The sequence below is a fragment of the Chiloscyllium punctatum genome, chromosome 19, assembly GCF_047496795.1.
Source record: "Chiloscyllium punctatum isolate Juve2018m chromosome 19, sChiPun1.3, whole genome shotgun sequence".
NCBI lineage: Eukaryota > Metazoa > Chordata > Chondrichthyes > Orectolobiformes > Hemiscylliidae > Chiloscyllium > Chiloscyllium punctatum.
Genome location: NC_092757.1, coordinates 79448826 through 79461493, shown reverse-complemented (window position 1 = coordinate 79461493; position 12668 = coordinate 79448826). Strand labels below are relative to the sequence as shown.

The 12668-nt window shown below is 39.7% G+C and overlaps 1 protein-coding gene across 1 annotated transcript in view; it reads right to left on the bottom strand.

The window, feature by feature from the left end:
- The window catches only part of LOC140491205 (nuclear pore membrane glycoprotein 210-like), a 187561-nt gene that overhangs the window by 153551 nt on the left and 21342 nt on the right, over nt 1–12668 (bottom strand). The window contains exons 5-6 of the mRNA XM_072589184.1: nt 10245–10395; nt 4894–5026 (exon numbers count right to left, since the gene is read on the bottom strand). Coding sequence (XP_072445285.1) covers nt 4894–5026; nt 10245–10395 — 284 coding nt within the window. The remainder of the gene's footprint in view (nt 1–4893; nt 5027–10244; nt 10396–12668) is intronic.

The following is a 12668-nucleotide window of genomic DNA, read 5'->3' as shown; positions in this document are numbered from 1 at the left end:
ATTAGGGCTTGAGTGTTACAAGTTAGCCAGGAAGGACCTAAATAGAGAGAGCTAAGAGGAGCTAGAAGGGGACATGAGAAGTCATTGGCAGAAAGGATCAAGGAAAACCCTAAAGCTATGTCAGGAATAAAAGAATGACTAGAGTAAGAGTAAGTAAAAACAAATGACTGCAGATGCTGGAAACCAGAGTCTAGATTAGAGTGGTGCTGGAAAAGCACAGCAGTTCAGGCAGCATCCGAGGAGCAGTAAAATCAGTGTTTCGGGCAAAAGCCCTTCATCAGGAATACAGGCAGCAAGCTCTTCTTGCATTTATCTCTCCACCCTTCAGGCTTTCTGCCTGTATTGCTGAAGAAGAACTTTTGTCCGAAACATCAATTTTACTGCTCCTCGGATGCTGCCTGAACTGCTGTGCTTTTCCAGCACCACTCTAATCTAGACTAGAGTAAGAGTAGGGCCTGTCAAGGACAGTAGCAGTGCATGGAGTCCAAAGAGATAGGAGAGGCACTAAATGAATATTTTTCATCAGTATTCACACAAGAAAAAGACAATGTGGTCGAGGAGAATACTGAAACACTGGCTATTGGACTAGACAGGATTGAAGTTCAGAAGAAGGTGGCGTCAGTAATTCTGCAAAGTGTGAAAATAAATAAGACCCCTGGGCCGGATGGGATTTATCCTAGGATTCTCTTCGAAGCAAGGGAGGAGATTGCAGAGCCTTTGGCTTTGATCTTTATGTTGTCATAGTCTACAGGAATAGTGCCAGAAGACTGGAGGGCAGAAAATGTTGTCCCCTTGTTCAAGAACAGGAGTAGAGACAATCCTGGTAATTATAGACCAGTGAGCCTTACTTTGGTTGTGGGTAAATTGTTGGAAAGGATTAGATGATTTATAATCATCTAGAAAGGAATAATTTGATTAGGGATAGTCAACACTCTTCTGTGAAGTGTGGGCTGTGCCTCACAAGTCTTATTAAGTTCTTTGAGAAGGTGACCAAACAGATGGGTGAGGGTAAAGTGGTAAATGTGGTGTATATGGACTTCAGTAAAGCGTTTGATAACGCTCCCCATGGTAGGCTATTGCAGAAAATGCAGACACATGGGATTGAGGGTGATTTGGCAGTTTGGATCAGAAATTGGCTAGCTGAAAGAAGACAGAGGGTGGTGGTTGATGGGAAATGTTCATCTGGAGTTCAGTTATTAGTGATGTACTGCAAGGATCTATTTTGGGGCCACTGCTGTTTGTCATTTTTATAAATGATCTGGTTGATGGCACAGAAGGATAGGTTAATAAATTTGCAGATGACACTAAAATCAGTCGAGTTATGGACAGTGTGGAAGGATGTTGCAGGTTACACAGAGGGACATACAGAAGCTGCAGAGCTAGGCTGAGAGGTGGTAAATGGAGTTTACTGCAGAGAAATGTGAGGTGATTCACTTTGGAAGGAGTAACAGGAATACAGAGTACTGGGCTAATGGTAAGATTCTTGGTAATGTGGATGAGCAAAGAGATCTCAGTGTCCATATACATAGATCCCTGAAAAGTTGCCACCCAGGTTGCGAGGGTTGTTAGGAAGGCTTATGGTGTGTTAGCTTTTATTGGTAGAGGGATTGTGTTTTGGAGCCATGTGGTCATGTTGCAGCTGCACAAAACTCTGGTGCAGCTGCACTTGGAGTACTGCGTACAGTTCTGGTTGCCACATTATATGAAAGACATGGAAGCACTGGAAAGGATGCAGAGACATTTTACCAGGATATTGGCTGCTATAGAGGGAAGGTCTTCTGAGGGACTTGAGGCTGTTTTTGTTAGGGAGAAGATAGATAAGAGATGACTTAATAGAGACATACAAAATCAGAGGATTACGTGTAGTGGACACATGAGCCTTTTTCCTCGGATGGTGATGGCCAGCACGTGGGGACATAGCTTTAAATTGAGGGGTGATAGATATAGGACAGATGTCAGAGGTAGGCTCTTTACTCAGAGTAATAAGGGCATGGAATGTCCTGCCTGCAACAGTAGTAGACTCACCAATTTAAGGGTATTTAAATGGTCATTGGATAAATACGGATGATAATAGAATAGCGTAGGTGAGATGGGCTTCAGTTTGGTTTCGCAGGTCAGTGGAACATCAGAGGGCTGTAGGACTTGTACTGCGATGTAATGTTCTATATTCTCTGTGAATAAAGCTTTATTTTCTTTTAGGTTATTGATATTATCTTTCAAAATTTCTGCTAGGGTCCCAGTACCCACAGTGAATCACAAGCAGTGTCAAAACTGAAAAACACGCATGTGCTTGCATCATATTGGGTAAATGAATTGTTTGGGCAGAAATGTCGGTAGAGATTAAGTACAAAGTAATTTGTTTCAAACTGTACAAGGCAAGCTAACCAACATTTAAATTACAGGAAAACATTTAGCATGAACTCTTGTCTTAATTTTTTAAACCAGCATTTTCCTCTCAAATTCTTTTCTGTTCCAAACAAGGTTCTGTCCCAACTTCAGTTCTTGGCTTTGGAAGTTTTTTTGCTCCTCCCTGCCACCATAATTTATCTTGTGATTTAAAACAATGCTGCTCTCTGCACATTCAGAAACTGAGCTGGGGACACTGGTCCTACTTCATAACTCAGTCCTGTCATCCCAGGAAGCAGTCTGGTTAATCTTCGTTCAACATTTCCAGAACATCCTTTGTCAGATTAAACAAAAATTGCACAGAATACTCCAGGTGTGGTTTCACCAATAGATTATAATCACTCCAACACAACATCCCTGCTCCTGTCCTTGAATTCTCTTGCTATTAAGACCAACATATTGTTTGTCCTTTTCACTGCCATATGCACATGCTTACTTTCAGTGACTAGTGTAATAGGACACTAAAGTCTCCCCATTTCCAAAGTTATCATTCAGATAATAATCTGTCTTCCTGTTTTTTATTTCCAAAGCAGATATCTTCACATTTATCCATTATGTTTCATTTGCCACGCATTTGCGCACTCACTCAGCGTGTTCAAATCACACTGATGTATCTCTGCATCCTCCTCAGAGCTCAACCTCTTCCCCAGCTTTGTGTTGTCTGCAAAACTGCAGATATTATTTAGTTCCCTAATTTAAATCATGAATATATATTGTGAATTGCTGGGTTCAGAGCTCTGATCCCTGCACTACACCAGTAGTCCCTGTCTCTTGGAAAAGAACCATTTATTCCTGCTGTCTGTTCCCAGTCTTCCAGATGTGATTGTGATGAATCATACCTGGAATACTCAATGACATTTAAAAAAATGATATTTTCAGCTGCAGATTTGGGATGATCCAGCTATTGCAAGCATTTTGATACCAATTTTGGGTCACGTATTAAGACCAAGGATTAAAAAGTGTGAGATGGTTACAGAGAATGATGACATTAGCCCTGACAATTACAAAGGCCGACCTTCCACCTACAGAATCCATCTACCAGGCCTACTGTCAAAGAAAGGCCGCCAGTATTCTCAAAGATCCATCCCACCCTGGCAATGTTTTTCTACAACCTCTACCATTGGGGAGAAGGTATAGAAGCCTGAACACACACACCAGCCAGTTTCGAAACAGTTTTTACCCTACTGCTGTTAGAATACTGAATGGACTCACAAACCCTTAACATTTGCCTGTACCTGTGTTTTTATTTTTGCCGCTGTTTACCTATTATTTACTTATCTATGGTACTTAACTCTGATCTGCCTGTATTACTCACAAGGCAAAGCTGTAAACTGTGCCTCAGTACACATGACAATAAATTCAATTCAATTCAATATTCCTGTGGGGGGGGGGGGGGGGGGGACGGTGTGCTACATGCAATGTATTTACAATACTGTTTTAAAGTTTTGTTCCACATTGTGGAAGTAGATTTTTCTCAATGCACAATTTGCAAAGTTTTAATCTAAATACTGTTTAAGTGCATAAATGTTTTAGTCATAGTATTTTTGCATTTTTTTTCAAAAAAAAACGTAGCACTTAACAGAATTGGTTGACTGACATTGCCCTGCCTGCTTTGTTCCAAACACTAAAAATTGTTTTGGTACCCTTTTGACCAAATTTCTGATCAATCTTTGGTTCTATGCAATTTGTTTAGTTGCATGTTATTTTACTGTGTAAGTTATTTTGAATATGCAGTCCTCTGCATTTCTTGCACTTCAAAAAACACCTTAATAGCCCAAATCTTCTGACTGCTTTATCTTAGATGTTTTACGTTCTACTAGATCCACTACCTGAAGACTTCAGATTAATTGAAATCTAGGCAGCCAGATGACATCTTTAGGTTGCAATTTTCTGTTTTTTTTAAAATCAACACAACACTCCTCACATGGGCAAAGTAACTTCAAATTTACTGCTCCATCATAAGTAAACAAATTCAACTACAGTTACATCTGGTTCAATGTCTAATTTCACTGCTAAAAGTAAATTGAAATGCATTAAACCTATATGTAATAGTTTGTTAGAGACAAAAAAAAATCTGCAGATGCTGGAATGCAAAATAGACAAGCAGGAGGCTGGAAGAAGGGTTATATTCGAAACGTTCACTTTTCGACTTGCTGATGCTGTCTGGTTTACTGTGTTCTTCTAGCCTCTTGCTGGTTTAATATGTATTACTTCAGCAGCTCCGTTGTAGACATGCGTACTTAAAGACAGAAGACATTCTAAAAGTATCTTTATCCCAACAGTCTCATAACAAGTTACTCACACCGAAAATAAATGCTTCCATGTTCAGTCATATTTTATGTCCATCTGGAGTCCAAAGGAAAATATTAAAAGCAAATAACCTTTCAAGATTCTGTAATCTATAACTGTTGATCTGAGAAACAAAAGAGATATAGAAATTCCCTCTTCTGGCAGTAGTTCAATTTAGTTTTTGTAGTTGAAAGTTACCTGTCATTTTCCCATTTACAACTTTAGCAACTCTGTAGCGAATAATAGAGCCTATCAACAAATAAATATCATGAGCTGGACTCAAGATAATGTTTTCCAAAATAGTGACACGTATTGATGCAGCAGGAACATTCTAGAAGAAAGAATCAGAAGTTAGAAATAACAATGTGCTTATGAATGCACATGCATGAAAAGAAATTACTATAATATTCCCCGTACTCCAATGACCCCAAGTTATCCACATTTTTGAGATCATTCTACTTCATACTTCATGCACCTGCTAGCAAACTGGATAAGAAAATATTAAAGTTATATTCACATTATGCAGGAATATCAAAATTCTGACCAGCAGCACAGACTGTATCAACAATTTTGTGAACAGCGAGGACCAAGCCTATTTCCCAACAGTATGATGCAATCCAATACACTGGCTTCCTTTTTTTTGAAAAAAGAATACCACCCTACTTACACAATGTGAATGCAGAACAATAAAGTGCATATGGGTTGTCAGTCTGCTAGATGTCGTACTACTAACTCAATGGATATTATAGCACAAAGACAGTGGACATTTTACTCAAGAATGAGAAAGCCAATCATAGATTTTGAAAAAAAACGGAGAATGTGGGCACAAGACTTGCTTATGGTTAAAGGATTTTAATAAATCACAGCAATCACATCATACGTTAACAACTAATATAGCAAAGCACATTGATAATTTGGTTTTCCAGATACATGCACACAATGTAATTCCAATAGTGAAGAGGGAAATGGCATGGGGCAGGGTGACACTAGGCACACGGACACACAAGATGGCCACTGAGCCATCAGTTGGCCAACTTGACACAGTATGGAGAGAAACAGCAAAACGGATGCAGACACTACTTGGGGCCATCATAATGCCAGCGCAATGCACTCACAACCCAGTTGATTAGCTTAAGGTGGGTGGGGGAGAGAATACACATGAGTAATAAACATTGCCCGAAGTGTCTGGGTCCAGCCAACACCTTACAGAAATACTAACAGCTTGATACAGACTCAATACGAAATGCTAATACTCAGGGGTGCAGTAATCATCCTTCTCTGTCTACACTGAAACTGACAACGACCACGCGGAAATTAACAAACGCTGTGCTGGAAGTGACAAAGACTGTATCGAAACTATCAACGATTGTAACATGGTTTGTTTGTGGCAAAGACAATAATCTCATCACTGACTTATTGTATCACAAGATGTACAAAAGTTTCTTGACGTGCGCTCCGGGTCAAGAGAAGACTCGCAGCTGACCACTGTGCTGTTGGTATCTTTCTCTCCCCGGAGCTCCAGTATTTCCTTGTGCAATAAGCTGTCATTGAACCCTGATTCTGACTCCAAGACTGGTGTTTTTCCCCGGAACAATAGTAAACACCAAAATTAGTCCCTCGTAATGGCCACATGAACTAAGCTATTACACAAATGAAATTAAGAATGGGCAAAAAGTGCTGGCCAAACATATGATGTTTGTATCCCATAAACGAGTAAGCTTAAAAATTTCAACATAGTGGGTAAAATAACTCAAGCAAGGTGCGACCATCGTTAGCTTGCCACAATCATATCTACTCAGATGTCTTTTAAAAAAAAGATATATTTTGAAAGAAATAATTGACAATGAAAATGTCATTTGAAAAGTAAAAACTGATAAAACAAAATCCAATTAAACAGACAGACATTCAGGTGGAAGGCAGACCATGTAAAGTTTCCTTGTCTGACTATTTTCTTACTTATTACTATCTCATTTAGGAAGTGACACACTCATTTAAGAGGTCTTTGGAAATATATTCACATTTGCACTCTGCTGCCTCTATTGGTTCAGGGAATCTGGGGTTGGGTTCATTTAGTTGGATGATACCTGGTTTGCAATGTAGAGGAACAGTGCAAATTCAGTTCCCACACCAGCTGAAACTGCCACGAAGAACTCTCTTTCTTGATCTCTCCTCTCACTTGAGGCATTGTGACCCTCAGTTTAAACTACCACCAGTTGTGGCTCTTTAACGAGTCTGGTTGGACCGTACTTCAAATTGCACTTTTTCCAAGAAATAATACTTCAATACCAATGTGGAATTATACTTTTCTGCTCCACTGCCAACAATTTAAGATTAAGTATGGTAACACTTCAATTCTTAAAAACAAAAAGGAACTTGCATTTATATAATCTTCAAATTCAGAAGTTTAAGAAAAGAAACACTGAGCAGAACAAAAATGAGGTAAGCTGGCAAAAACTGGGTGACAGAGTTGGGCTTTGAGAAGGACCTTTGAAGTTAATGACAGTAGGAGTTTATTTACATATGGCTATTACTATAGACCGATTTTGGTGTTTGCTATTGGAATTACATAGTTTTCTAGGTAAATGTGAACAAAGTAATTGATGTGCATTAACATTTTAGTTGTTAATTTATGATCTATGTAATAATTATTAAAATCCTTACTCTTGAAGACTTGAAAAGCCTTTATTAAAAACATTTCACTTATCAGCCAAGTATACAAGCTAAATGCTGTTTGTGTCTAGGTGATCATAATTCTGAAATGTAAATCTGCATAACTTGAAATAAATCAATGTTTTATTTAATAAAATAATTCTACAAGGTAAACTTGAACCACAATTGTAATATTTTAAAAGCGTCAAATTCATTAGATTCAGCATCCAACACAGAGTTCACTAAATTAATCCAAAATCATACTGGCTGTGGCATCATAAAGATCCAACTCTGAATCAGATAAGATGCTTTCAGTTCCATAAAAATGCCTTCACATAATAGATAACCTTCCTCTCCATTAATTGAAATGGATATGCAACATTTTTTGAACATTCTGAATGATCTTTTGTTGAGAGTATTGAAATTTCTGGATATTTCATTCATGTGGCCAAAGTTAATAGTTATACTGGTGTTTTTCCTTTTGACGATGAATCACTGCAGACTGGAAATAATGGCACTGGGGTTTTTGGTAGTCTGAGTGACTCTGGCTTTCTGTCTCACAAGGCATTTTTATTCCACAGAAAGGCTACACCAACTCACTCTAGCCCTGAAATTTTTGCTGGATTCATGAATAAATTGGCTTATTCAAAATGTATATTTACGCATTGCATTTCACATGAAAACATAACCATTCTATCAGTCAGTTTGTGAAGACCGATTCCATATATACATATCGCAAGATCAGACTAGTCTCTGGCTCCTCTTCTGCTGATGCATCTGGTCAGGGGCATTTTCTTCAAGGTAGATTGCTGGTTCTTCTAATCTTATTTTTCGCTAATTTTCACAGTTTTGCACTAAGTGCATTTCCTCACTGCAACACAGTTGAATACACAAAGGTGGATGAAAAGGTAATGTTGAAGCAGGGAGGCTGCAGAAGGATTTGGACAAGATAGGACAGCAGGCAAAGAAGTGGCAGATGGAATACAATGTTGAAAAATGAGAGGTTATGTAATTTCATTGGAAGAATAGAGCCTGGACTATTTTCTAATGGGGGGAGCCTTCGGAAGTCTGAAGCACAAAGGGACTTGGAAGTTTAGTTCAGGGTTCTCTTAAGATTAAGAATACAAGAGCAGAGATGTACTGCTGAGGCTCTGTAAGGTCTGGTCAGACATCATTTGGAATACTGTGAACAGTTTGAATTCTGTAGCGAAGGATACACTTGCCTTGAAGGAGAGTTAGAGGAAGTTGACAAGATTAGTCCCAGGGATGAAGGTCATTGTCACAGGAGGAGCAGTTGAGGACTGTGGGTTTTGCATGTGATAGAAGAATTGCCCAGTTATTTTTTGGGGGTGTGCACATTTGATTGAAACTTTCAGATTATTGAAAGGCCTGGATAGAGGGGACGTGGAAAAGACACTTCTACTAGTAGGAGAGACTTGGACCAGTGGGCACAGCCTCAGACTGAAGGGACAACTCTTTAGAACTGAAGGAATTTCTTCAGCCAGAGGGTGGTTAATATGTGGAACTCACTGGTGCATAGACCTGTGGAGGTCAAGTCACTGGAGTGTAGTTAAGAGAGAGAGAGATAAATTCTTGATTGTGTCCCCTTATCAACGGTTATGGGGAGAAGGCAGGAAAATGGCATCGATAAACATATCAGCCATGATTGAATGGCAGAGCAGACTTGATGGGCCAAAAAGCCTAATTCTATTCTTGTGTTCTGGTCTATTTTCCCTACTTGTGTATGACAGAGTGTGCATGTAAGTAAAGAGCGAGTTTATAAGGGAATTAGTTTTAATTAGTAGTATAATACATCAGTGGTTTGTACCTGTTTACTTGTGGTTATAGTAGAATTACTTGTAATAAATAATAATTTTTGCTTTATACATAAACCTGGTCCATTCTTTCTCTCAATCTTCATCTGAAAGTCAGGATACTGGGGATACGGTGTGTACCCGTTTAAAACAAAAAACAACATCTGGTACAAGTCCGGGAACAGTATGGCTCCATATATGGCAGGCTATCCCATTGGGTTGTAACAGTATGACTTTAGGAAATAATGGTACAACATTGAAAGGATTTAATGCACACAAGGAAAGTGCGTTGATAATTTACTGGTACTACAAAACTTAAAAAACAGTGCCAAATGTGGATAGGTAGTTGAAAATGAAGTTTTTTTGGCCTGCACTCATCAGAACTAGGACACAAGAAACAGCTTGCTAAAAAGGGACTCCAACGTATAGAGCATGAGAAAAGGATGCAGATTGGTTGGACAATCTGTGTGGAGTTTGCACATTCTCCCCGTATCTGCGTGGGTTTCCTCCGGGTGCTCCAGTTTCCTCCCACAGTCCAAAGATGTGCAGGTCAGGTGAATTGGCCATGCTAAAATGCCCATAGTGTTAGGTAAGGGGTAGATGTAGGGGTATGGGTGGGTTGCGCTTCAGCGGGGCGGTGTGGACTCGTTGGGCCGAAGGGCCTGTTTCCACACTGTAAGTAATCTAATCTAATCGGCACGGCAATGCAGCAAGATAGTTAATTGCTTATATTAGTTCTCAGACCAAGTAGTTAGGCTCTGATTGGTCGACTCGTTGATGCTTACAGCTCAAAAAGGAAGCCATTCAGCCACTGTCTATGTTGATCAATAAAGATCTGACTACACTAATCCAATTTTCCAGCTCTTGGCCAATAGCCTAATATAGTACTGCCTAAACATTGTGAGCTTCTACCTTAACCACCCATTCAGGCGAGGATTTCCAGGCTCCCACCCTCCTTTGGGTGTAAAGAATTCTCAACTGCTCTTTTATCCTTGTAGTTCTTAGGCAAGTTGGATTATAAAAGCATCTAAGCTTTATTTAAAAGCTGATTTCTTGGTAACTATAAAGTCTGCAACAAACCATTACCTTATATATAGCATCCTGCAGTCGTGTTTTCAGGTTAGCAGTACCAGTCATTAACCCAGATACAAGAATGATGTCGCCCTGCAGTCCATCTTTTTCCATTCTTGCTATATGTGCAGGTGGTAAATAGGTGGATTCTGAAAACTTCATTATTCTGATGAAAAAAAATGGAAACTCGTTAGATCATAAGACTGACAAATTTAAAGGCAAATTCTGAATATGATTTGTCAAAACAAACCAATTACCTGAGTCAATGTGAAGTTCTCAAACCTATTAGTGTACATATTAGTAAATCTAAAAAAACTAACTTCCAGTACAGTACAAGACAACTGTCATTCAAAATCTTATCACAACAGACTAATGCATGGCATGTTGGCACATAACAGAGAGCTATAATATAGGGTATTCCCTACACTTGCACATGGGCTGAATTTCTAGCAATGAATTCTGTGTTACAGTAGAGTTTGCTTTTCTTCAAGTCACAACTTTAAGTAAAATGACTTTTAAGTTTATCATACTTCCCTTTAGAAACTAATTTTAAAGCTGGAGTTTGGATCTTTGACATTTTTTGCCTGGAGAATCCATGGTACAGGTAGAAATACTATACCATATTTGTGCAGCACTGTATTCCTTGTATTTCATTTTGGAAGTCATTTTCACATCTCCAAATATAAAAGAAATACAATATAATTTTTTTTAAAATGACATGTGTAAAGTACAGCATTTGCGATTGCCCAGGCATCATCCAGTGGCATAATTGGTACAGGTGGCAGCTGAAGAACCTGTGTTATGAAGGTGCAGGTGTGTACAGTGAGTGAGCGAGAGAACACGCTAGCAAGGACTGACTGAACGCAAAGAGTGTGCTGAACAATTTAAAAATATAACGTAGTTGAAACAAATAGCTGGAGTTGTGTTGCCATAGAACAAAAACAAATTCAAATTCGGCTAGTTTAAAGAATGCTCCAGAGACCAAAGTCCAATCGATTTTGAATTTTACTGCTTGGGATGACATCAAACCAATGAAATAATCCGATGCTTTGGGGTATAAAACCAGACATCTGGAACAGTTAGTGGATAACAAAGACCACCAGCAGAATAGCTCTCTGAAAGGTACCTGCCCATAGGAAATTTGTGCAGCAGAACACCAAAGCCAACCTAGAGAAATTTACAGAGAAAGTTTGATATCCAAAAATGACAACTGGGTTTGAAATTGATTCGCGACAATAGACAATAGACAATAGATGCAGGAGTAGGCCATTCTGCCCTTCGAGCCTGCACCGCCATTCAATATGATCATGGCTGATCATTCCTAATTAGTATCCTGTTCCAGCCTTATCTCCATACCCCTTGACTCCACTATCTTTAAGAGCTCTATCCAATTCTTTCTTAAAAGAATCCAGAGACTGGGCCTCCACTGCCCTCTGGGGCAGAGCATTCCACACAGCCACCACTCTCTGTGTGAAGTAGTTTCTCCTCATCTCTGTCCTAAATGGTCTACCCCGTATTTTTAAGTTGTGTCCTCTGGTTCGGCACTCCCCCATCAACGGAAATATGTTCCCTCCTGCCAGAGTGTCCAGTCCTTTCATAAGCCTATACGTTTCAATCAGATCCCCTCTCAGTCTTCTAAACTCAAGGGTATACAAGCCCAGTCGCTTCAGTCTTTCCGTGTAAGGCAATCCTGCCATTCCAGGAATTGACCTAGTGAACCTACGCTGCACTCCCTCAATAGCCAGAATGTCTTTCCTCAAATTTGGAGACCAGAACTGTACACAGTACTCCAGGTGTGGTCTCACCAGGGCCCTGTACAGCTGCAGAAGCACCTCTTTGCTTCTGTACTCAATCCCTCTTGTTATGAAGGCCAGCATGCTATTAGCCTTCTTCACGACCTGCTGTACCTGCATGCTTGCCTTCATTGACTGGTGGACAAGAACACCCAGATCTCTCTGAACAGCCCCTTTACCTAATTTGATACCATTGAGGTAGTAATCTGCCTTCCTGTTCTTGCCACCAAAGTGGATAACCAGACATTTATCCACATTAAACTGCATCTGCCATGCATCTGCCCACTCACCTAACTTGTCCGGTCACCCTGTAATCCCCTAACATCCTCATCACATTTCACCCTACCACCTAGCTTTGTGTCATCAGCAAATTTGCTAATGTTATTGCTGATACCATCTTCTATATCATTTACATATATTGTAAAAAGCTGCGGTCCCAGCACGGATCCCTGCGGTACCCCACTGGTCACTGCCTGCCATTTCGAAATGGAGCCGTTAATCACTACCCTTTGTTTCCTGTTAGCCAACCAATTCTCTATCCAATCTAGTACTTTGCCCCCAATCCCGTGCGCCCTAATTTTACTCACTAACCTCTTGTGTGGGACTTTATCAAAAGCTTTCTGAAAGTCCAGGTACACTACATCCA